At 40.9% G+C, this 23433-nt stretch overlaps 1 protein-coding gene across 1 annotated transcript in view; it reads right to left on the bottom strand.

Annotated features, from left to right (window-relative positions):
* KATNAL2 (katanin catalytic subunit A1 like 2) overlaps positions 1-23433 on the bottom strand; it is a 39810-nt gene that overhangs the window by 7429 nt on the left and 8948 nt on the right. The window contains exons 6-11 of the mRNA XM_059410059.1: positions 23169-23246; positions 19610-19708; positions 17599-17662; positions 17282-17400; positions 10908-10999; positions 8653-8763 (exon numbers count right to left, since the gene is read on the bottom strand). Of these exons, the coding sequence (XP_059266042.1) occupies positions 8653-8763; positions 10908-10999; positions 17282-17400; positions 17599-17662; positions 19610-19708; positions 23169-23246 (563 nt within the window). The remainder of the gene's footprint in view (positions 1-8652; positions 8764-10907; positions 11000-17281; positions 17401-17598; positions 17663-19609; positions 19709-23168; positions 23247-23433) is intronic.

Genomic DNA, 23433 nt, shown 5'->3' with positions numbered 1-23433 from the left:
TGCTCAATAAATACAGCTTGGAGGAATGAATGAGCTTTTGGGGCAGGACTATTGGCCTCATGTAAAATGATCTGCTTTCTTAAAGCCCAGCCTTTATTTATGAAGGTTTATCTGTTTTGTTGAAAATTGGGATTGTCTAGTCATTAGTTCTTATTAATAGAGAAAATCAGCATCAACTTGGGCAAAGAGAATAAAACTTTCTATTTTCATCCTTAGTGAAAATAATGGAAACAAAGATTTCAGGGGATGATTCATCAAATTGGCTTGGCTGGGAAATACTTTTGAAGATGAAAGATGTTGTCTTGGGGTGCCTGGGTGGCTCAGTCGGTTAAGCATCTGCCTTCAGCTCAGGCCATGATCTCAGGGTCCTGGGATCAAGCCCCGCATTGGGCTCCCTGCTCAGCGAGGAGCCTGCTCCCCTCTCACTCTGATCCCCCCCTTGCTAATACAGGTGCGCTCTCTCTCTCTCTCTCTCTCTCTCTCTCTGTCTCTCTCTCAAATAAATAAAATCTTTTTTTAAAAATCTTTTTTTAAAAAATGTTTTCTCCAGGTGGAGTTTCCAGCCTCTCATCTCCAGAGACGTCTTATCCTGAGGTGTGAATTCACAAGCCTGAGACAAGAGTCTCCATTAGGAAAATCTGGAGCAATCAGTTCAGTGTAGGCCTTACTGGTATTTGGGTTAAGAACATCATTTCTTTATAATAAAGAGTAAAAATTACTTCTAATTACTATAATATCAACAAAGAAGATATATTCCCATTACTCTTACCAGCAAATATTTTATCAATAATTTATTTAAAAAATAGGAAGATTGTTTCCAGCAAAGTGAAGAACTCTAGATATCCAGAAATCTCTTGTTATAAAGCCCCTTTTTAAAACGATGAATTATAGAAACACTTTTTGAAAACACAATAAATGAGCCCACAAGGAAGCAGGGCCAAAATTCTTAAGGACTAAAAATGAAGAAGAAGCTGAAAATCCACACTGAGCAATTGAACTTGAAGCTGTGGCTGACTTGGGGTGCTTGCCTCTTTGTTACAAAAAGGTTTGGATCTGAAAGTTACATGTGGGAGAGCATGGAAGGTCTTGGGCCCATTCAAGATGAGAGGTGGAGTCAAGGCCCATTACATAAAACAACTAGAGGCACATCCTCTAGGAAAGGGTGGGTTAGAAAAATATGTCCACTACCAAGAAAGGAACAGAAAAGCTGTCTGTCTTGCATTTCAGGAAAAAGTCTTCCTTCATAATTCAGAACTACATACGTACCCTCATTGGCATGATCAGAGAGACCTTAAACTGAGGATTAGCTTAAAAGGGTCTAAAGCTTAATACAGTCAAATACAAATTTTCTCTGCGAGGGCACATGCAAGACTCAGACGGAGTCCCCTTCATTAAATGCAAGCTCACCGTCTAAAATTACAAGACCTTTATAACAAACCACCATGAATGAAAACAGGATAAACTAACAGAGTTAGATTCCACTGACCTGGAGCATAAAATTGTTGTGTTTAAGATGTATAAAAGATAAAAGGGAGTCCAGGAGAAGAGAGGAGACATTCACTTCTGGCCAAGATGGAAGAGCCCACCCTCTCAGAATTAAAAATCCCTGGACACGATACAGCAAACAAATGCCAGGAAATGGTGAAGGGTAGAAAGGAGCAGGAGGACAGGCCGGGCACCTCGGGACTTGAGGGATGATGTGACAGTGGCTTCTGTGGGTTTGCTTTTTGCCTCTCACATATCCCCAGTAGGGTACTGGGGACGCCCATGAACATTCCCAGGCAAAAGCCCCTTCTCTTTTATCCAAAAGGCTATGAAAACCTTTTTTGATAAAACCTGCCCTACTCCAGCCAGACAGTAAAGGAAAAAAACTACTTCCCACCTAAGAGTATCTGTGGCGCGGAGCTGGGAGCTGAGTCGTGGTGGGGAGAGCATGACCCAGTAGGCTGATGCCATATTAAAACTCTCAAGAAAAAGAAAAGGAAAATCAAATCAATTATGGCCTACCCATACAGTGGAACTCTATATGGAATTGGGAAGATTTTCAAAATTGACCACAATATATGAAATAAAAGGAAAAAAAAAACAAGCCATATAAGAAAATAATATGCATCCACAGGGTGATGACATTTGTTATCATATGTGTTTGTGTGTATATGTGTCTACAGTGCACACACAAGACTCTGGGAGGGTTTAGATTTGCCAAGGTACAGCTCTAGGGGACCGTTCAGTTTCAAGCAATACTGACGCATATACTATGTTTTTAATGAGCATGTATTACTTTTCTGCAGAGCTGAAGCAGTGAAACTATTCCCCCTTTGGGAAGAAAAAAAACTACCCCAGAAAGCCACACAGGCAACAAATGATAATATCAAAACCACTTTCACCACAAGGCCTATACAAAGAAGCTAATAATACCTGTGTCACAGTGGTAAACTTATGAGTGTTTCTTTCCAGCTCTTAAATTTCCCATAAAACAGTTATATTAATTGTATAATTTATAAAATTTAGTTTTAAAATTACAGTTCACAAGTCAGCCTGCACCATTAAGAAGAAAGAGTAATGCCACGGTAGAGCCAGGTTGAAAGACTTCTTTCTGTCTGACGGAACCAAGCCAATGGAGTAAGAGGTGAACGGGACAAAGACAAGGTTACTAGTAAGCAACCTCCTGCTCAGCCAGTCCTGCACCACACCCTTTCCTGGTTGTGTTAGAGTCACCCATCAACCTCACGTGGAGGATCATGGACTCGATATTGTTGCATGGGATAGTGGCATTATATATGGACAGAAGCAACTTCAAGCAAAACAGTTTGACCACTGGTAGGCACAAAAATACAGTGAACAATAAAAAGCCTGCAAGCGTGACTGAATACAATTGCAGTGAAAAAGATGCGATCATCAGAGTGAGTTCACGCAAACCACTGTCTCCCAAAGCATTCTCAAATGGAAAACTGGTCTTGTGAAATGCTCGTTGAGGAAAGGATTCCAGGGTCAAATAAGTACGGAAAGTACCACTTGCTCAGCACGTTCTCGAAGCTTCTCTAGGAAAGTCAACAACACACAATAATATCTTAAAGGCACTGAGGAGATCTGAGAAGATAGTTGAGCTATCTTTAATTCAGTATCTCTTGAGCTTATTAGATCACTAGATTCTATCCTCGGATAATGCTTGCTGACTTATGACAGACTACTCAGAGAAATGTTGATCTAAAGGGTGATGATGACGAAGGCATGAGGCTTTTCCCTAGAGCACAAGAGATGCATGGAGAGATTGTGGAATGAACTGGGGTTGTGTGTACTGAGCTTTTCAATCCCATGCACGCATTTTTATAGAAATATCTCATCAGAGAGGAGATAGCTCCTACAAGAAGAAGTCAGTTCAAAAACTTAGATAAGTAAGAACTTACCTTATGTAAGAACTTAAAGTTCTTACTTTAAACTTAAAGAAGTAAGTTATGTAAGTTCTTACATAAGGTAAGTTCTTACTTATCTAAGTTCTTGAACATTCCCAGTGCAATAATCTCCTGGATCTTGTGCTTTCTTCTGAATATTAGGCTTGAGGCTTACTTGTTTTTAATCCAAAGTTTGGTCATACTCAGTGGTGTTTAATTTTAACAAGGATAGCGAACTCTCTAGCCCTTCTGCAGAAGGAAGTAGGAGATGAGCTTCAGCATGCTTCGCATATAAAATTTTCACACCTTTTTTGTACAAACTACCATCAAGTTAAATAGCCATCTAAAGATGGTGTTTGCCTTAATGACCCTGTTCAGTATTTTGTTTCCCTCTAGGCTCTTAGGCCTGAGTTTGTGCATACTTAACAATTGAGGTGGGTCAAATTAGCCCTAATTGTGCTCACTAAACATTTCTTACGTGGCTGTTATTTTAATGATAATATATTACAAGTGCAACATTTGTTATTCTCCTTATTGCTGATTTACACAGCGAATGACACAGCCACAGTTATTTCTTGCTTCCTTCTGGTCCATTCTGTGATGCTATAAATGAAGGGAGGTGCCCCTTGGGAGGGAGGCTGCACGCTGTCTCACTGCTGAGAAGGGAGAAATGACCAACCCTTTGAGACAGATGGACTCCCCCCATGGAAAATGGTAAGTTAACGAGTAGTATATGATAGCCTTGTGCCCTGAAAGATGCTATGGGTGAGAACTACCACTAACTAACCATGAAGAATCTCTGGGGATTTTAAGATTGGGTTTTGATATAGTTTGGTATCATTTAGTTATTTCCCCCAGAAGGACATTCTGCTTTAATCAGATAATTTTATTCTCTCATGGAAGACCCTGAAGCCAAGATAAAGGTCTGTTCCAATAGCCTTAATAAGAATATAGTATCTCCTCACAGATGGACTTGGACAGTATATAGCAAGGAGCTTAAAAACCATCCATGTTCTTTTATACGGTAATCCTACTTCCAGAAATATGTCCTAAAGAAAAAAAAATTTTTTGGTCAAAGATTTTTACTCAAGGAAGTTCATTTCAGTGTTATTTATAATAGAGAAGAGTTGGGAGCATCATATATGTTCAACAGGAAAGGAATGATTAACTAAATTGTGGTATATTCACAAGTGGGAATTTTGGACAGCCATTACAAAATCCAATTTTCAAGGATTATTTAATGACTTTGGAAATGTTCTCACTATAATGTTAAGTAATGAAAGCAGGACACTAGTGGGAATACAAAATGTACAACCTCTATGGAGGGAAATTTGGCAATCTCTACTATAATTTCATGTACATTAACCCTTTGACCTAGCAATTCTATTTCCAGGAACCTATCCCAGAGATACACTGGCAAATACACAAAGTGATGTATGTGCACCATTATTCACTGCAACATTATTCATAATAGCAAGAGTAGGGATAACCCAAATGCCCATCACTGGGTAATAGGGATAGATTATCATATGGACAAAATGGAACATACACAGCTATCAAGGGAATAAGAATGAACTTTCTGCTCAGAATATTTTGTTCAGAAAAAAATCAAGATACAGAACAATTTATACCATACGCCACCTTTTGTGTAACCAAATTCAATTATTTTTTGGAGTTAAAAGAAACCTTGAGAGTTCATCTGTGGAGCATGTGACAGTTTGTCTCTATTTAATGTCTGTCACTTACTTCTGTTCAGTGAGTCTCAACTGGGGAGGATTTTACTGCCCAGGGAACATTTGGCAATGTCTGAAAACAAATAATTTTTGTTGCAATAGGGAGCAGTGCTACTGGTATCTAGTGAGGCAAGGCCAGAGATGCCGCCTAGCATCACACAATGCATAGGACAGGCCCCCACAAAGCATTATCTGGCCCAAAATATCAGTAGTGCTGGGGTAAAGAAATCTGGGTTTAGCACTTCCGTTTCAGGCCAGGTGTGTACCGTCATGCTCATCAAAATGTTGCTGTCATAAGAGTATTGGTATCATTACTGAGAAACTGTGTTCCATATACAAATACAAAATACATCTATATCCTAGGATTGAGTGCATATTAATTATATTAGTGTTAAGAAATAAGATTTTCAGGGGCGCTTGGGTGGCTCAGTGGGTTAAGCTCAGGTCATGATCTCAGGGTCCTGGGATCAAGTCCCGCATTGGGCTCTCTGCTCAGCAGGGAGCCTGCTTTCCTCTCTCTCTCTCTGCCTGCCTCTCCATCTACTTGTGATTTCTCTCTGTCAAATAAATAGATAAAATCTTAAAAAAAAAAAAAAAGAAAGAGGATTTTCACAATTAGAGAAAAGGTACAAACATAAAATCAAATAATTTAACTAAAGCTCTGATAATCTTAAATTTGAATGGGAAATACTAGTATGACGTCATTATTTGCTTCTTTTTAAAACTATGTATTTCCCTAGTTCTGCCCGATCAAGAGGCCAAGGAAGAATGATAATCCAGTTAGCAAGGAGCGCCTGAAATCATGAGATTGCTATTCCCTAAGTATTATTTTTCCCATCAAAGGATACAGTGAGTACGATCCAGACTCTTCAGACGTATTACAGGACAGTTTCCCTGACGATCAAGTCAATGGCAAGTGGGAAAAAAAGGAGAGGAGGTGTGTTCTAGATCAAAGGATGCTTAAAGGAAATCACAAAGTGCAAACCTTGTTTGGATATCAATTTAGTAAATTAATTGTAAAAAGACATCTTGGAACAATCTGGGAAATCTGAAAAAACACTGGGTAGTAAGTGATATGGAGGAATTGGTGTTGATTTTGTTGGGGGTAGTAATGGCATTGTACAGTAATGGAAGAAAATGTCCTTTTTTAGAAAGATGTGTACTGAGGTATATTTGTGAGAAGTGACATGACAATAGGGACAGAACAATCTGGGATCTATTTTAAGGTACCGTAGCAAAACGAGGGAGGGGGCAGGAATAGATTAAATCAGTGGACAAGGGGCGCCTGGGTGGCTCAGTCAGCCAGAAGCATCTGCCTTCAGCTCGGGTCATGATTTCTGGATCCTGGGATCAAACTCCGTGCTGGGCTTCTTGCTCTGTGGGGAGCCTGCTTCTCCCTCTCCTTCTGTGCATGCTCTCTCCCTCTCAAATTAATAAAATCTTTAAAAATCTATCGATCAGGCAAATGTTAGTTACTGAAACTGGGAAATGATGGGTGCTTTCTCCTCTTCTTTAGTGTCTGGAATTTTTCGTAATAAGCTTTTTTTAGAGCCCAGCATTGCTATAGAACATATAGAAACATACAGAAAAAACATATTGGTTCCACGGTACATTGTCATGATGTAGGCAAAGCCATGTATTTGCTATTTGCCAAGATGAGGGGCAATTCTTTTGGAAAAGCCTTTAAAGACTTCTTTAATATTTGAGTGTTAGCCTTTTTTTTCTTCTCTGATCATTTTAGTTGGTGTTTACCAAAAATTGATGACCTCAGGGAAACTGTGGCAGCACAGTAACTTCCTCAACAAAGTCCTACATATTCCCTGGGAGCAGAAGTTTCTCTTTTCCTGTAGAGAATGTGTAGGTCTCCCCAGGGGACACACACAGATGTTCCCGGAGCCATACACAGACCCTCTCCAGCTGACTCCCACATCACCTGGGATAGGAGTAAAGTGCTTATGATCAACCCTATTTCAAATGGATGAAGCAATGGAGATTCTTTCTCTGAGGGATTTCACAATCACATTTAAATGACAGTTCTCTGCTTGGATTTCACTTTAATATTGTATGTAAATACCTCTATCGTGAACACATAAAGTGCTGATCACCTTACACATTAGTGAAGTCTTATAAATTTCAGGGGAGTTGGAGCCAGGTTGAAATTAAGAATATATTTAAAATAACAGATTACATGTGAATAACTTTTCAGTGACTTCTTTGGGAGCTTAGATAACCAGCAAGAGAAACAGCAGAAGAGTTTCTCTTTCATCTTTGAATGTGGAAACAGAAATGGATGGGGTAGGGGTGAGTGTGAGGGGATACAAGTTACAAGTCCCAGCTCCGTGGCAGATTTGCTTTGGATTTTGGGTGGATTGACCTTCCTTGACTTTGGTACCTGTCTTTGAATGGGAAAAATAGCACTTCCTTATCTGTGTCCTGTCTTACCTGCAGCTCAAAAGAAATAATATATGTGAAAATAGTATTGGAACTATAAAGGGATTATCATTATTTTTTAAAAATACACTCTCCAAGTAGATATTGTTTTTCCCTAGTCAACCTCTCTTATTTCCCAATTCCACTTCTAGAACTGTTCTTAAACCACTCTGGGATACAATTTGAATAAAAGACTCTGTGAGTAGATTATATTTTCAATTAGAGATTATTTAGCTTTCTATTTACTATGCAACATTAAAGAGTTTCCTAATTTAAAAAAGAGTTTGATTTTAATACTCTTAAAGTATAAGCATATTATTTCTGGAATATTCCTTGAATCCTGCCTGAAGATTTTAGCACTTTATAGTTCTCTGCCAAAACCCTACTTAGAGTAAATAATTTGACTTGAAACTCAAAATATATGTCCATTTTATGTTTTTAAAGATTTTATTTATTTATTTATTTATTTATTTATTTATTTGAGAGAGAGAGAGAGAGAGAGAGATCACAAGCAGGAGAGGCAGAGGGAGGGGAAGAAATAGACTCCCTCTGAGCATGGACCCTGACGTGGGGCTCAGCATGGGACCTCGATCCCAAAACCCTGAGATTACGACCTGAACTGAAGTCAGACACATAACCAACTGAGTGACCCAGACACCCCAGAATGTCCATTTTGAATATTGTTAGTGGTAGTCCTGGCCTATGTTCCTTCTATTAAGGCAGATTCTTTCCTGGTACAGATAGTAAGGACTGAGGACTTGACCAGGAAAGACTTCTGATTAATCTTCCAGGGCAGGAACCAAACCATGAGACTTTGCCCAAAATGGTCAACACAGTGTCTTCATCTGTACTCACTGGCTCATGAAAATGTATCAAGGGGCACCTGGGTAGCTCAGTCGGTTAAGCATTAGACTGTCTTGGCTCAGGTCATGATCCCAGGTAGTGGAATTGAGCCCCACATAGGGCTCTGCACTCAGCGGGGAGTCTGCTTAAGATTCCTTTTCCATCTCTCTCTGTCTCTCCCTGCTGCATACCTACACACACTCTCTCTCAAATCTTTATTAAAAATGTATTTAAAATATACTAAGATCTCTTACCATGGCAGGTTAGAGGCTGCTAAGACAAACACGAGATCTTCTGAGCGAGCCAGCCCATCCATTTGCACCAGTAACTCTGTCTTCATCCGAAGGCTTCCTTCATGTTCTCCGCTACAAAGGGACACAGAGGGGAGATTATTGCAAGATGTGGAGCCTTTGCTTCTAGGACAAGACTGGCACTCACATCAATGACTGTCTCTGTAGAACAGGTTCCCTGTCTCATTCTAAGGAGCCACTCGTACTAAGGTTGGAGGAAACAAACAGTATGGTACTATTTTCACATAGAAGGTGATAGAAAGGAAGTAAATGAATATAGTGACAATATTGAAAAGAAATCCAAAGGCTGGCAGTGTGCTAGAAAAGAGCTGAAAAGTAGACAGTAGCCCCAATGGACTCAAAGCAACCATGTTCCCCTACAGCGCTATCTGCCCTTGGTAAACACGGTGTAATTGAGAAGAATCCTTCCATTTTGGTAGCAGGCATGAAAGTACATTTATACACAGTATTTCCTTTAGTATAATTTGTGGATATAATCTATTGAAGAAAAGAAATGAGCTACCATGATGAATCTGTTTCATTCTCTTCTAATAAGAGACAAGACAATGACACAGAAAGTATGCTTGCCCCACACAGCAGATGAGGGCTGTCTTCCATGCAAACTCACCTTCTGAGCCCCTCCTCCATCACGGCCAAGACCCCTCCAGCAAGAAGGACCTCAGTACAGGACCTAACAATGTAGACTGGCTCTAAGTACTGACTACATTCAGCAGGCTCTCCTTCCTCTTTTCTTGTAAAGATTAAAGTAAAAGGACAAAAAAATCCGTTTCCTGGACCACACGACAGCCAGCCTCTCATCTCTGCATGTGCACGGTGGCAGCATAGATTAGGTATGTGTTTTTTTTTTGTTTTGTTTTTTGTTTTTTTTTAAGAACTGTGCCACTCACCATCAAACTGCCTTGTCCTAAGAGAAAGGACAGTCTCACAACATAGTTATATATTTATTTATCAATGACTCATAATTAATCTTTTAACATCATATGACCCATGAAATCTTCAGAGCACCTGCCCTTATTCCCTGACCCTTTGAAGACTCTAGTTTTAGGATCCAAGTTCCAGACAAGGAAGCTGACGTTCCACACAAACCCTGGAGTACACCCTAGGACAGTTGATGAAGTTCCCAAATCAGCCTGTTCAAAGCTGGGGGGAACCCTGGGAGCGGAGAAGGAACAAGCACACAGGTCACTCTGGTGAGGCAGGCCAGGTGGGCCGGGTCTTTGCAGAGGGAATGACCAGTAGGGTGGTTGATCTGTCTGGTGGGTGCCGGTGCACTGGTCTGTTCCCATCAGGTCCTGAAGAGAGAGACAGGGTGTCCCAGCCTGGGGCTCACTAGCACCCATTAAGCCATGGCAACTGTCCCATTTCAATCAGTGTCATCAATGCCATGTCTCTTGGGTGCATCTTAATGGTTGCTTTGCCATTAGGAAAATGATTTTCAATAAGTAAAATTTCATAAATTATATTGTAGTTATACATCCAAGAAGCTAAATATTTGCCTTTTATTACTATTAGTTCGGCCTTGATAATGGACCATTAGAGGCCATTAATAAATGCAGCTGTGTTGAGATTTGCCAGAGATGTGTTTTTCCAAGCCAGGTTTAGTAAAAAGTTTCAAAGAAGAATACTTCTGACGAAGACAGACTTTCTTAAAACACACACACATAGGAGGCTCACAGCAGTCTGAGATGTGTGCTTTCCTGCTGGGGACATTAGTGGACACTTCATCTTTAGAGATAATGTATGTGATATATTTAAAATCAGGCTGAGCCACAACCTGATGTCACAGAGAAGTGGTGGCTTCCCCGGCCTCACACACCTTGTCAAGGGCTGCCCCTTGGCCTTAGCCTTTGCAGCCCCATTCCCCACAGGCAGCCCCTCTGGCTCCAGAGGCAGTGGTCACAGGCAGCTATTCTGGGCCGGCGAGACCGTGATGGCAGCCGGGGATCATGGGGCTGGGTGATCTTCAGTCCTGAAAACCACTCTGTGGGGAGGATGACATTTCCTCCGGTTATAAAAACTACTTAAATCAGCTATTCAGTTAACAGGATCTAATTTAAAGACCTTTCCATGTGTCTGCAGAAAATTTGTGGGCTTATTAATAGGCTCGTTCTGCTGGTAAATGTCGATGGGCTTCCGACCATCAAACACACTTACAAGAGGGGAGAAGTGATGACCCAAAAAACCCCCCTGTCTGTTACCCAGGAGCAGTGCCTCTCTGACTCATCACTGACTCCAGCTCGTCCAGGAAGATGGTGGAGGGGGCGTGATAGCGGGCAAGTTCAAATAACACCTGGGAGGGAGAAAAGCAACCACATGTTCAAATTCATACACTTAAGTTCAAGTTCACTGATGCTCCCAGAGATGAAAAGCTTAGGCTGGCTGTACTATTAAGGATTTATGCTGCACTCTGTTCTTCCACAGTAATTTTATAATCATTGCAATTTTTCTCCTTAGCAAAATCCCATGGGTGGTCCAATTATTTCTACTTATCACTTGATAAGATTAGAGCCAGAGAGAGTTAGTGGTTAGCTCAAGGTTACTAACCATAAATGGGAGAGCTTAAGATAAAACTCAGTGCTTGAGCTTCTAGTCAGTTAGTTAGCCCCTGAGACTCCCTGCCAAGAACATGTTCCATAAGGACACAAAAGCCTTGGAATGTGGAAAGTCATTTGATGATTTTCCCTTAACCTTTAGGGACAATGAAGATTGTTCTCAGAAGGAAGAACTGTAGGGAGTGGATACAGTTCCCATGTTGGGTAACAAGGCTGAAGAATTTTGCCCCTTTCTGCTCCCCAGATTACTCTGTGGGGTCCCCATACCACTCCAAACACTGCTGTTTGGTAGGCTCAGGTGCTTGAAGGCAATTCCCAATTGAAAAAAAATGTTCCATTCCAAAATAAAATATTATAGATTGAACAAGAACAGGAGAGCAGCCAGCAAAAGAACAGACATATAAAAACAAAATAAAGAGCTCTAAAGGGAGATGTGGTGGTGATGAAAAGAGTATAAAAAACTAAACCTTTTTTTTTTTTTAACCTTGAAACTGATCTCTTGAGCACCATATACAATTCTTCACTGGTTGATCGGAGAAAGCAGTAGAGATTTAGAAAAGAATAGAGGTTCTTTAATAGGCATAGGGGATTTATTCTCCATGTCACTTAGCACTAGCAAAGCAGCGCAGAACAAATGAGAGGAGAAGAGCCCAGAGAAGGCCAGATTGTGGCTTTCATGAGTAGTGGCAGGTTATCCCTTACAGGTCTCCCTGTCACTGAGCCAGAAATCCCTCACCTTCACTGCTGCGTGCACGTGTGGTATGACCATGCTCATCCTCAAGTGTTTTCCTTTCACAGAATCCTACTTAATTTGGCCAAGACAGTTGGCTCAGCCTAATGAACTGAAGGAACAGTGTCAATGCTGGGACACACCTCACAAATGTCTCTTAAGACACTATAGAGACCCTCTCATTAGAAGCCAGCAACTTGTTTCACTTATCACCAAAAAAAAAAAAAAAAGCGCCCCAATATAACTGATATTAAGGATGTCGCAAAAGCAGCATCTACTTAATGAAAAGTGGAATATCAGAACTTTTTAATAGAACCACACGTGTTTTTAAGGTGCTCCCTAAAGGGCATAGGGACTGAGAGGCTCTAAAAAACCAAACAACCAGTTGGAAGGAGAACCACATCTGGAGCCCATGTCTCCATATTGACCACGCCACTGCTCTTTCCAGTGCCAGAGAATATATAGAATTCCGGGTAAGTGCTCTGGAAGCATTAGTCTAAAATCTTCTAAAGTACTTGGAGGAAGTAAAATCATATGATTGGGGGGCAGGGAAGAGTGTTGAAAGATGTAAGCACCAACAGGTGTGTGCATTTGCTGAAGAGACCACTCAACTATTCAAGAGCATCAATTCCTAGGAGGCAAGAACATTAGGAGGGGAGGGAGGAACATAACCCAAGAGTTCCCTATAAATAACTCTTTAATTGGACTAGAAAGAGAAACAAATGGTAGGAATGTGCCTCTGATTTAGAGGAAGACTCTGAAGGGCTCTCTTTATCTGAAAGCTTCATAGTAAAGATCTTGACAGCATGACCAAGATTTTCCAGGTGAGGGTCCTTCCAAGAGCTCAGAAAATAACTTCTGAAAGGACAGAAGATGAGATCTTTCAAGGTTGGCAGAGGTTATCTGTTTTCCTCCTGAAAACATTTTTTTAAATATCCAAAACCAAAACTGCATTTTACAGAAAATAAGAAAATATAAATATCTTCTAAACTTATAAGAAGATGCTCAAGTTCATTCAGAATTAAATAAATGCATATTTGAGCATCAAAATATTAGTTTCATTATCAGATTGACAAAGATTTTTAAATTGGGGTTCTACACAGTGTTGACCAGGGTGGGGGAAAGCAAACATGCACATCACTGATAGGTGTGCAAGCTGGTGCAAAGCTGCTGTGAGGCAATTTGGCAATTGATGATTTTTCATTCTCTCTGACCTAGCAACTTGACTTCAGAGAAATGGTTCTACATTACTATGCATGCAAGGACATGTATATAGTGAGATTGTTTACTGTAGCTTTGTTCATGATGGCAAGAGACTAGAAACAACCTAAATGTCCACTAAGAAAAGGCTGGTAAAATACTTTTTGGTATACTCAGGCAAAGAAATGCCATGCGGACTTATAAAAGAACTGTTCTGTCTATAATAGTTTGGAACAATAACCAAGTTATATTGTTGAGTGTGGGAAAAAAACAAAAGGTATAGAAGGGTATTGTGTTCTCTATGATTCTGATGGATTCCTGTGTCATGTTGAGGTCTTTTATCCATTTCAAGTTTATCTTTGTGTATGATGTAAGAGAATGGTGAGTTTCATTCTTCTACATATAGCTGTCCAGTTTTGCCAGCACCATTTATTGAAGAGACTGTCTTTTAATTCACTGTATATTTTTTCCTGCTTTGTCGAAGATTATTTGACCATAGAGTTGAGGGTCCATATCTGGGCTCTCTACTGGTCTATGTGTCTGTTTTTATGCCAGTACCGTGCTGTCTTGGTGATCAGAACATAGGCAGTAACCTCTTCAATATCAGCCACAGCAACTTCTTTCAAGATATGTCTCCAAAGGCAAAGGAAACAAAAACAAAAATGAATTTTTTGGAACTTCATCAAGATCAAAAGCTTCTGCACAGCAAAGGAAGCAGTCAACAAAACAAAGAGGCAACCCACGGAATGGGAGAAGATATTTGTAAATGACAGTACAGACAAAAGGTTGATATCCAGGGTCTATAAAGAACTCCTCAAACTCAACACACACAAAACAGGTAATCATATCAAAAAATGGGCAGAAGATATGAACAGACACTTCTCCAATGAAGACATACAAATGGCTATCAGACACATGAAAAAATGTTCATCATCACTAGCCATCAGGGAGATTCAAATTAAAACCACATTGAGATACCACCTTACACCAGTTAGAATGGCCAAAATTAGCAAGACAGGAAACAACATGTGTTGGAGGGGATGTGGAGAAAGGGGAACCCTCTTACACTGTTGGTGGGAATGCAAGTTGGTGCAGCCACTTTGGGAAACAGTGTGGATGTTCCTTAAGAAATTAAAAATAGAGCTTCCTTATGACCCGCAATTGCACTACTGGGTATTTACTCCAAAGATACAGACGTAGGAAAAAGAAAGACCATCCATACCCCAGTGTTCATAGCAACAATGGCCACGGTTGCCAAACTGTGGAAAGAACCAAAATGCCCTTCAATGGATGAATGGATAAGGAAGATATGGTCCATATATACAATGGAGTATTATGCCTCCATCAGAAAGGATGAATACCCAACTTTTGTATCAACATGGACAGGACTGGAAGAGATTAATGCTAAGTGAAATAAGTCAAGCAGAGAGAGTCAATTATCATATGGTTTCACTTATTTGTGGAGCATAAGAAATAACATGAGGACATGGGGAGATGGAGAGGAGAAGGGAGTTGGGCGTGGATAACCATAAGAGACTATGGACTCTGAAAAACAATCTGAGGGTTTTGAAGGGACGGGGGTGGGGGGGTGGGAGGTTGGGTGAGTCTGGTGGTGGGTATTATGGAGGGCACGTATTGTATGGAGCACTGGATGTGGTGTATAAACAACAAATTCTGGTACACTGAAAAGAAATTTAAAAAAATAAAAAATTATACAAAAAAACAAAACAAACAAAAAACTCAGTAAAAGAAGGGTATTGTGTAGTATATTCCTACTTGTATTTAATAAGGAAGGAGATATGGATGAAATTGTTGGTCTTAATATAGATACAGATAAATTTTCTAAAAGGCTGCACTAGCAGATTGTAGTAGTTGCCTCTAGGAAGAGGACTCAGGGGTCTATATTTCCTTTTGTACCCTTTTTTCTTCCCAAAAATACTAGTTATTTTTTAAAATATTTACTTATTTTAGAGAAAGAGAGGGAGTGTGATTCGGGGGAAAGGGAGAGAGAGAATCCTTCAGAAGACTCCCTGCTGATTGTGGATCCTGATGTGGGGCTTGATTCCAAGGACCCTGAGAGCATGACCTGAGCTGAAATTAAGAGTCAGTCAGCCGCTTAACTGACTCAGCCACCCAGGCTCCCCAACACTAGTTATTTTTTTTTTCAAATATATGATAAAGGAAGGGGAGAACTGGGGGAAGGACTCATTTCCTCACCCTTAGAATCCTAACAAAATAATACTGAAGCAAAGGATAACTTTAGTTAAATAAAATGTTCACAGAATGGAGAATCCCTGTTAAGTGACTTTTCTGGTTATCCAACATTAAACAAGATAATTCTTTTAGTAGTTTCAGTCTTCGTTAAGAATATTCACAAGAGGGGCGCCTCGGTGGCTCAGTGGGTTAAAGCCTCTGCCTTCAGCTCAGGTCATGATCCCAGGGTCCTAGGATCAAGCCCCACACTGGGCTCTCTGCTCAGGGGGAGACCTCCTCTCTCTCTGTCTGCCTCTCTGCCTCCTTGTGATCTCTGTCCATCAGATAAATAAATAAAATCTTTAAAAAAAAAAAAAGAATATTCGTAAGAGGGGCAATCGGGTATCTCAGCCAGTTAAGTGACTGCCTTCTGCTTAGGTCATGATCCCAGGGTCCTGGGATCGAGTCCCACATCAGGCTCCCTGCTTGGCGAGGAATCTGCTTCTCCCTCTGTCTCTCCCACTGCTCATGCTTGCCCTCTCTCTCACTCTCTGTCTCTGAAATAAGTGAATAAAATCTTTAAGAAAAAAGAATAATCATAATATATTTGAATTTATTCTTCTCTGTCCAGGGAATATAATGTAATCTTTCTTTGAGCTTCTTGCAGTGTTTAGTGCTCACAGTTGTGAACACCACTTTTCATGACAGAAGAGAAATCTAAACTGATTCTGGGGGCATCTTGTAAAAGTTTTATTGTTCTTCAGCCCATAGAAATGGAATGTTAAAAAAAGAAAAAGTCTTCAGGCTGATGAAGATTTTATAGTTAGCTGGATTTTAACTAATTGACATCAAACTAACTAGAATCACATAGAACCCACAAATTTAGGAACAGGTGAGTTCCAACCCCACCTTTAGATGGGGTAGACTCAAAGAACAAAGAAACAGATGTCAACGTGGATTTCCACGAATTACAATCGTGAAGCGGTGATAAGAACTGTAAAAACTTACACATTTAAAGTAACTTGAGAAAAGAATCAAAGTAATAAATGATAGACCATTTTAGGTAAATCAATCCTATAAAAATATTCCATTATGACTTCCAAGGAAGCCATAATATTTTGAAAATGAATCATCCAAGGGAATGTAACTTAAGCATAATATTTTAGAGTAATTTCTTTTCAGAAAATATATAGTACTTACATTGACTTGGTATTGATTACTTTCCAGGCATTCTACAGAATTCAACAGTTTAACAGGATTTCTGAGAAGGACCCACCTTACATTGAGGTGTTAAATCATAAACAGATGTTCTCTTAAGGTGCCAGAAAGTATAGTAAAATTTTATAGTAAAAAATTTTGTATTATATTTTATATAAAATATATTTTCTATTTCTCTACTAAGGAGAGGAAAAAACTGTAAAGCTATGGGGCACTGTGGAGGAAAGTTGCTGAGAGCATCTGAAAAAAGATAATTGTTTTCAATTTCTTGATTCTTTCTGAGGGTATCTAGTGTAGGTACTAGCGTATGCTAGTAGCTTCTCGATAAACGTTAGCTGAATATACTGCACATGCTTAAAAATAAATGTTTCTTGGAGGAAGAAAAAAAAATATTCCACTTCCTAAACAACCTTTGTCCCCGCTTCCATTCCTAAGCTACAGGAATCAAAAAAGCACTGCTGGTCACATCCCCAAAGGAAAGGAGATCATATTTTGCTGATGGGAACAGGATTAATATCCACATATAATAGTCAATCTATCTCCTGGGCTTTTGGTCATCAAAATCCAGGATAAATTCTAGCATACAAATACTTAAAAACAAATAAGCTCTAACATCATGTTGAACCACTGTATTCTGTTGGAGCTTATTGTAAAAAAATATAAAATCAAGAATTCCTACCCGAACAAGTTTTTCTGAATCCCCTCTCCATTTGCTGACAATGGTAGATGCAGAAATGTTAAAGAAGGTGGTTTTACACTCCGTGGCCACAGCTTTAGCCAGTAAGGTCTTTCCTGTGCCTAGAGACACATGAGGATAAAATGCGAGTGACCCCTGCACTCCGTTCCTCTGCTCACAGATAGAAGTCAGTCTCCCAAGTGGAAAAGGAGGTGGCCACCCAGGGGTCCTTAGCCCCCCGCCTGAATGAGGACAGACAGGCCAGCTCACCCTCGGCATCCACACTTCACATCAAGTCCAAATCAGAAAGATTCCTTTACCTGGAGGACCATACAGCAGTAGACCTTTCCAGGGCGAAAGGATTCCTGTAAACAGCTGCGGATACTATGGAAACAAGGAACAAAGATGAGGTTTGGAATCAGTATGTCAGCCGGCACACCCTCAGCACAGACAAATGAAGGAAGCTGGGGAGAAACACAGCACAACGAGTCAGGTCTTCCTTTTGTTGAGGCTCACTGCTTGCTTCTGTTTACATCTGATTTCTCCCCATTTTACTTTCACACTTAATAGCAATGCCCGGTTTAATTTTTGTGGCTTTTAAAAGAGCAGTATTTGTTTTAAGGAAAAGAAAGGCATATGTGGGTACTTTCCTTCTCTGTTACAGTAGTTATTTCCTACATACATAACATCATTTCTCCTGGAGTTCTGTGTACAGGGTATTTGGCAATCTTTGGAATGTTGTGAACCAGGAATGCCCTTTAAGGTAAACACTAAAACCAGCCAACAACGGTGTATGCGAATAAAGCACAAAGCTATGGCAAAGCCTGATTTAGAAGTCGGGAACATTCAGTGCTGAATGCCTTGAGACACAAACTCCAAAGAGGACATGCATGGACTTCCATATTCCACAAACTTCCATGATTCTCTCCCATTAGTTCAAATCCAGACAGTTGGGGATAGTAAGTAGAGCTGATAGAGAACAAGGGAGAAGGAAAAACGATAGTAAAACTGTAACTAAGCTCCTGTTTTCTTGCTGATGCTGTTGCCAAAATCTCCATGCCATCACACACAAAGCTTATAACACCATGGAGATGACATTCCCAGAGCTCCAATGAGATGTCCATCCTTTCCCAGAAGACTTGTACTGTAGAGCCACTCAGAGGAAAGAGAATAAATTTCTACTAAATCTGAATGCCAGTATATTTCTTACCTCCCATGTCTGAATACAGGAAGAAAAGGCAGGGAGACCATCCAGATTTACTGATTTTTGTCTCATTAGACTAGAAGCAGCCAAAATTTAGGGTCTGCATTCTTATCTCAGTGATAAGAATCAATAGATTAGTCAATACAACAAATGTGTTATCTTGACTGCGGGAGATCACAGAAAATGGCCACAAATTAGCTGCAGCTCCTTCCACCGAGAGAGTATATTTCTCCGACACTAGAATCTGGACTTGGCCCTATGACCTTGGCCAATGAAACATCAGCAAATATAAGAAGAGACTTGAAAATATAGGAACTATAAGAAGAGACGTGGAAAATGCTGTTGGAGTGGCACCAGCCCTTTCTTGCTTCTGTCTGGGAAGTCTGTGCCACCTTCCTGCCTGCTGGGGGAGGAGAGGCACGTGGACAAGTCTCAGTCATCCTGTCTACACCAGCTTTCCCAGGCTCCAGCCCAGACTGCCTCCCGCCACCCAGACTGCCTACCAAATGCACAACGTCTTGGGGTGGTCTGTTATACAGCCACAGCTATGGGGTACACAGACCTTCTCATCACCACACTTGCAAACCCAACATGGAATGTCTTGTTTTTCTCTTTTCCTTCCTGTTTCATGAACTGCTCCGCACAAAGACTTGTCAGGAAAGAGCAGTGAGCATGATACAATGGCTTTCCTGGCCAGTGCCCTGGAAGGGGCTGCCTGGTGTTTACAAAAAGTCAGAAACAGAACCCTAGATGAAGGGGGTCAAGGGGGAGGGCGATCTGTAGAAACAAAGTGAGAGGCCCTCTCCTACAGGAGGCATTTCTACTATAGTAAGTATATTTTTAGGGAGGCAGGCTAATTTGAACCAATCTGTAGGAACTGACAAGTCTTAGATCTAAAATGATCACTTGAGCAGACCCTGCCTTGACCCAGTATGTAACAGGATTTCGAACTGCCTGCAGTGGCCTGGGCCTTGGTACTTCCATGTTTAACCAAATATTGTGACACAGCCCAAAAGTTAAGGCGATGACAGAAGAACATCCTGTCCTCTTCCTGATGGGTGTGTGACATACAGTTTGTCCGGTGGACAATGAACAGAAACCACCCCCAAGAGGCTTCCCATCCTTACCCTGATAGGGTACACAACAGCTTCCTTGACTAGCTGCTTGGCTGCATCGAGTCCAATAATGTCATTCCACTTTATGTTAGGATTATGGAGATAAATGTCCTGCAATGCACATTTGATCATTTTGTTAAAACTAATGTTTTCCTCCATAGCTGTAATAAACACAGGAGCAGCAGAGTACTTGACTTACAATGGGGCATAAAGTGCTGGTGATAAAAACTCTTCATATTAGATATATGTGTATATATACATGGTAATTACGGGCTAGTTCACCAAAATGGATGCCATGAACACATTCAGTGATTTTTTCCCCCAAGAGGAGATTGATGAGATAATACAGTACTTTTAAGAGGAAACAAAATCTCCTAACGATGGATTATACCTGTCTTCAGTCAATAGCAAACCATGCTGATTTATGACTGTAATCAAAGAAGCTACAGAATGTGCCTTCAAATTACACTGGCTTTTACTGCAAAACAGAGTTCCGAACCAGGGCCTGGCCTCGCCTGCTCCTTGATCTCACAAACGCTTTTTTGTGACCTAAGAGATAATGCTCCTCTGAAACCAATGTCTCCTTTCCCCCAATGCTCCCTCCCTACTTCCCATCAGGAGCAATTGCTTCTACAAAATCCAAGGAAGCCAACAAGCAAGCAAAAGTGCGGTTTGCCCTCTCCTAGTGGAACCCTGTAGCCACCAGCCGGAACAATCAATTAAGGCAGCTTTTACTAATAACTACTTTACAGTTTCCAAACTTCAGTTCCACAGGACGTCTCAGAACAGCCACTCAGGGCCTTTCTCAGTAGAAGCTGTTCCAGGCGTAGTGAGTATCAAGAGTCATATCAGACAGAAAAGGCTTCCTTTTAGAAGTCACTTTGAGTGACTGTAGAACAATCTGGTAACTATTTTTATATTCAGTTAATTTTTTTAAAGATCTATTTATGTATTTGAGAGAGTTTGTGTACCTGAATGGGGGGAGGGGCAGAGAGAGAGAGAGAATCTTCAAGCAGACTTCCTGCTGAACGTGGAGACCACCTCAGGGCTCAATCTCTGGACAGTGAGATTATGACCTGAGCTGAAACCAAGGGCTGGACAGACACTTAACCTAAGCCACCCAGGCACCCCTATATTATCTAATTTTTAAATAATACATAAACATGTTTTAAAATATAAAAATACATTTTTTCAGTGCTGGTGAGATGTTATGTCCCCATCCCTGTCCCCTGTCCTCCCACATCCTTCCACCATGCCTGACCACTTTTATTAGCAAAAGTATTCATACGAGTGATTTTGGTAGTGCCTAATAGGCATAATCCTGCGATACAGCGACAGAGAAAGGACTCCGTCTTCCAAAAAACAAAACAAAACAAAACCAAAAAAAAAAAAACAAACAAACTTGGGAGAGCGCCCCCTATCTTTATATTGTGGATCTGCAGGCTAGCCTACCTCCCGCTCACATTCTTTTTTTTTTTTTTTAGATTTTATTTATTTATTTGACACAGAGAGACAGCAAGAGCAGGAGCACAAGCAGGAACACAGGCAGGGGGAGTGGGGGAAGGAAAGAAGGCTTCCCGCCATGTGGAGCTCAACCCCAGGACCCTGGGGTCATGACCCATGCTGAAGGCAGAAGCTTACTGACTGAACCACCCAGGCATCCCCCCCCACACACTCTTATTACCACAGTTTCTTAGGAAAAGCTTGGCACAGATGGGGGATTCATCTACCTTGGAATTCAAAGCATCCGTATATCAGAGCAGTATTTCTTGTCCTCGTCTAGAGCTGATAGTGAGTTCCACATAGCAATGTTTAATTCCCTAAAAGGAAGTTCCTCCTTATAGTAACAAAACTTATCAGTCATGAGGTGGTGATCTCCCCATCACTGTAAACATTCAAGCAGGGACTGGATGATTACTTCCCATGGTACTGGAGAAAAGATGCCAGGTGGAATCATTTGGGGCCAGTTCTACTCTACAACTCTGTCATCACCAGTCATGTTGTCTTTTTGCAGAAACAGTAATTAGACTATTGATTTTTATGGGCATCATTTTTTTTTTCCTCTGCTCTCCTTTGCATCCTAATTACCACAGCCTGGCTCCGACCTCATCCTCTCTCACTGGTAATAACTTGAGAGCTGGTCTCCTCATCTCCATTTCTTTGCTCTCCATCCACCGCACTGTCATTAGGACACACTAAAAGCACATTTGAGCATCCCGTTCTCCTGATGGACACCTCTCGAAGATTCCCCATGTCCTACAGGCCACTTCCAACCGTGGGCTAGCACTCACTGTGCCCCTTACCCAGAAACTGTGACCTCTCTCTGCAGCCTCCTTTCCCACTGCTCCTTGTGGCTCATTCGGCTAAAAGCTGTACAGTTTTGCAGGCATGTTGCTTGACACAAAATCCTCCACCCTCCCTCCTGTGCATTTCCATGCGCCTGTCTCTTGTGTATCTTCTTCCCTAATGCTTTCCCTATACTTTGACACAAAATACCCCTCCTTTTGTTCTCCTTACCCATGACATGAGAGACTCTTGTAGGCAAGGATTGTGTCTGATTCGTTCATCTTTGTGTTTCCACCCCCCAGCTTGATAGCTAATAGGGACAGGAAGAGCTGCCAAAGAGAACAGCCAGAGCTAGGGAACCCTTAATCACTGCAGACAAGCTGTGCATCTTGGAGCATATTAAACATCTCTCGGAGTCTGCCTAGGTTCTAGTCTTTCATTAAATATGAGATTGCTGGGTATCAGATAAGTGCCCTGTAACTCAGGAAGGTATTCTGTTCCCAAGGAACATGTTCAAAGTCATATGGCTAGAAAGAGAAGGATAAAGAAATCAAATCCAGCTCAACTGATTCCAGAGCCAGTGTCACTCACCAGGAGACTTCACTGCTTTTAAATTCTGGAGAGTAGGGAGGTAAGTGGGGGGATGGGGTAACTCGGTGATGGACAGTAAGGAAGGCATGTGGTGTGATGAGCACTGGGTGTTACATGCAACTGATGAATCACTGAACTCTACATCTAAAAGTAATGATGTGCTGTATGTTGGCTAACTGAATTTAAATTTTAAAGAAAGAAGAAAATTAAATAAATTCTGGAGGGTAAGCTTAAAAATCAGTAGTCCACATGATAAGCTCTTTACTACTAATCTTGTTTTTTGTGGAAATTTCCAATTATGAAATCATCAGACTGCCAACATCTGTGTTTCTAGACTTTGACTGTTGAAACCAGACACAGGTGTGCTCTTTCCTTCTCTAAGAGGCTTTCTTTCCTTAACTCTTGGCTCTGCTCTAAAACCTTTCACCTGTCCCTTCCCTTCTAAGTCTTTTTCCCTTTTGGTTTTCTTGGCCTCTGTAGTGAGATGGTGGGCTTTTTGTATTGTAATTTTATGATTCTATAATTTATTTATCATGCATTATTGTGCCTCTAAACAATATGAGTGCCTTTGCAAGTGGGGGCACTTTATAAATAAATGATCATATTTATTGTTATTAATAAAAGAAGCAGCCCACAATGCTCCAGGAGCCCCAATCCGCCTCCGTAAATTTGTGAATTGAATATCAGATCTTACCCGGCTCACCACGGCTGCCAATTCTCGCATCTCACTATTCATGCCAATAAATGCACTCAGAGGTTTCAACAATCGTTCCTGATGGTGGGAACAGAAAGCTTTATGTTACAATATTCCTCATAATTTAGAAAGCGAAAGGGGGCATGGATCTCGGTGACATAAGTGTTAGCAGGCTGCTGTGACCTTCGATTTGATCTCAGGGTTTCTCGGGACTCAAAATTATCTTTCTGAAGTTTGTCTGGAGGTTGGCAGTTTGCAATGTCGC

This window comes from Mustela nigripes, chromosome 8 (genome assembly GCF_022355385.1).
Source record: "Mustela nigripes isolate SB6536 chromosome 8, MUSNIG.SB6536, whole genome shotgun sequence".
Classification (NCBI taxonomy): Eukaryota; Metazoa; Chordata; class Mammalia; order Carnivora; family Mustelidae; genus Mustela; species Mustela nigripes.
Note: the sequence above shows the minus strand (reverse complement) of the source record. Positions and strands in the feature narration are given on the sequence as shown.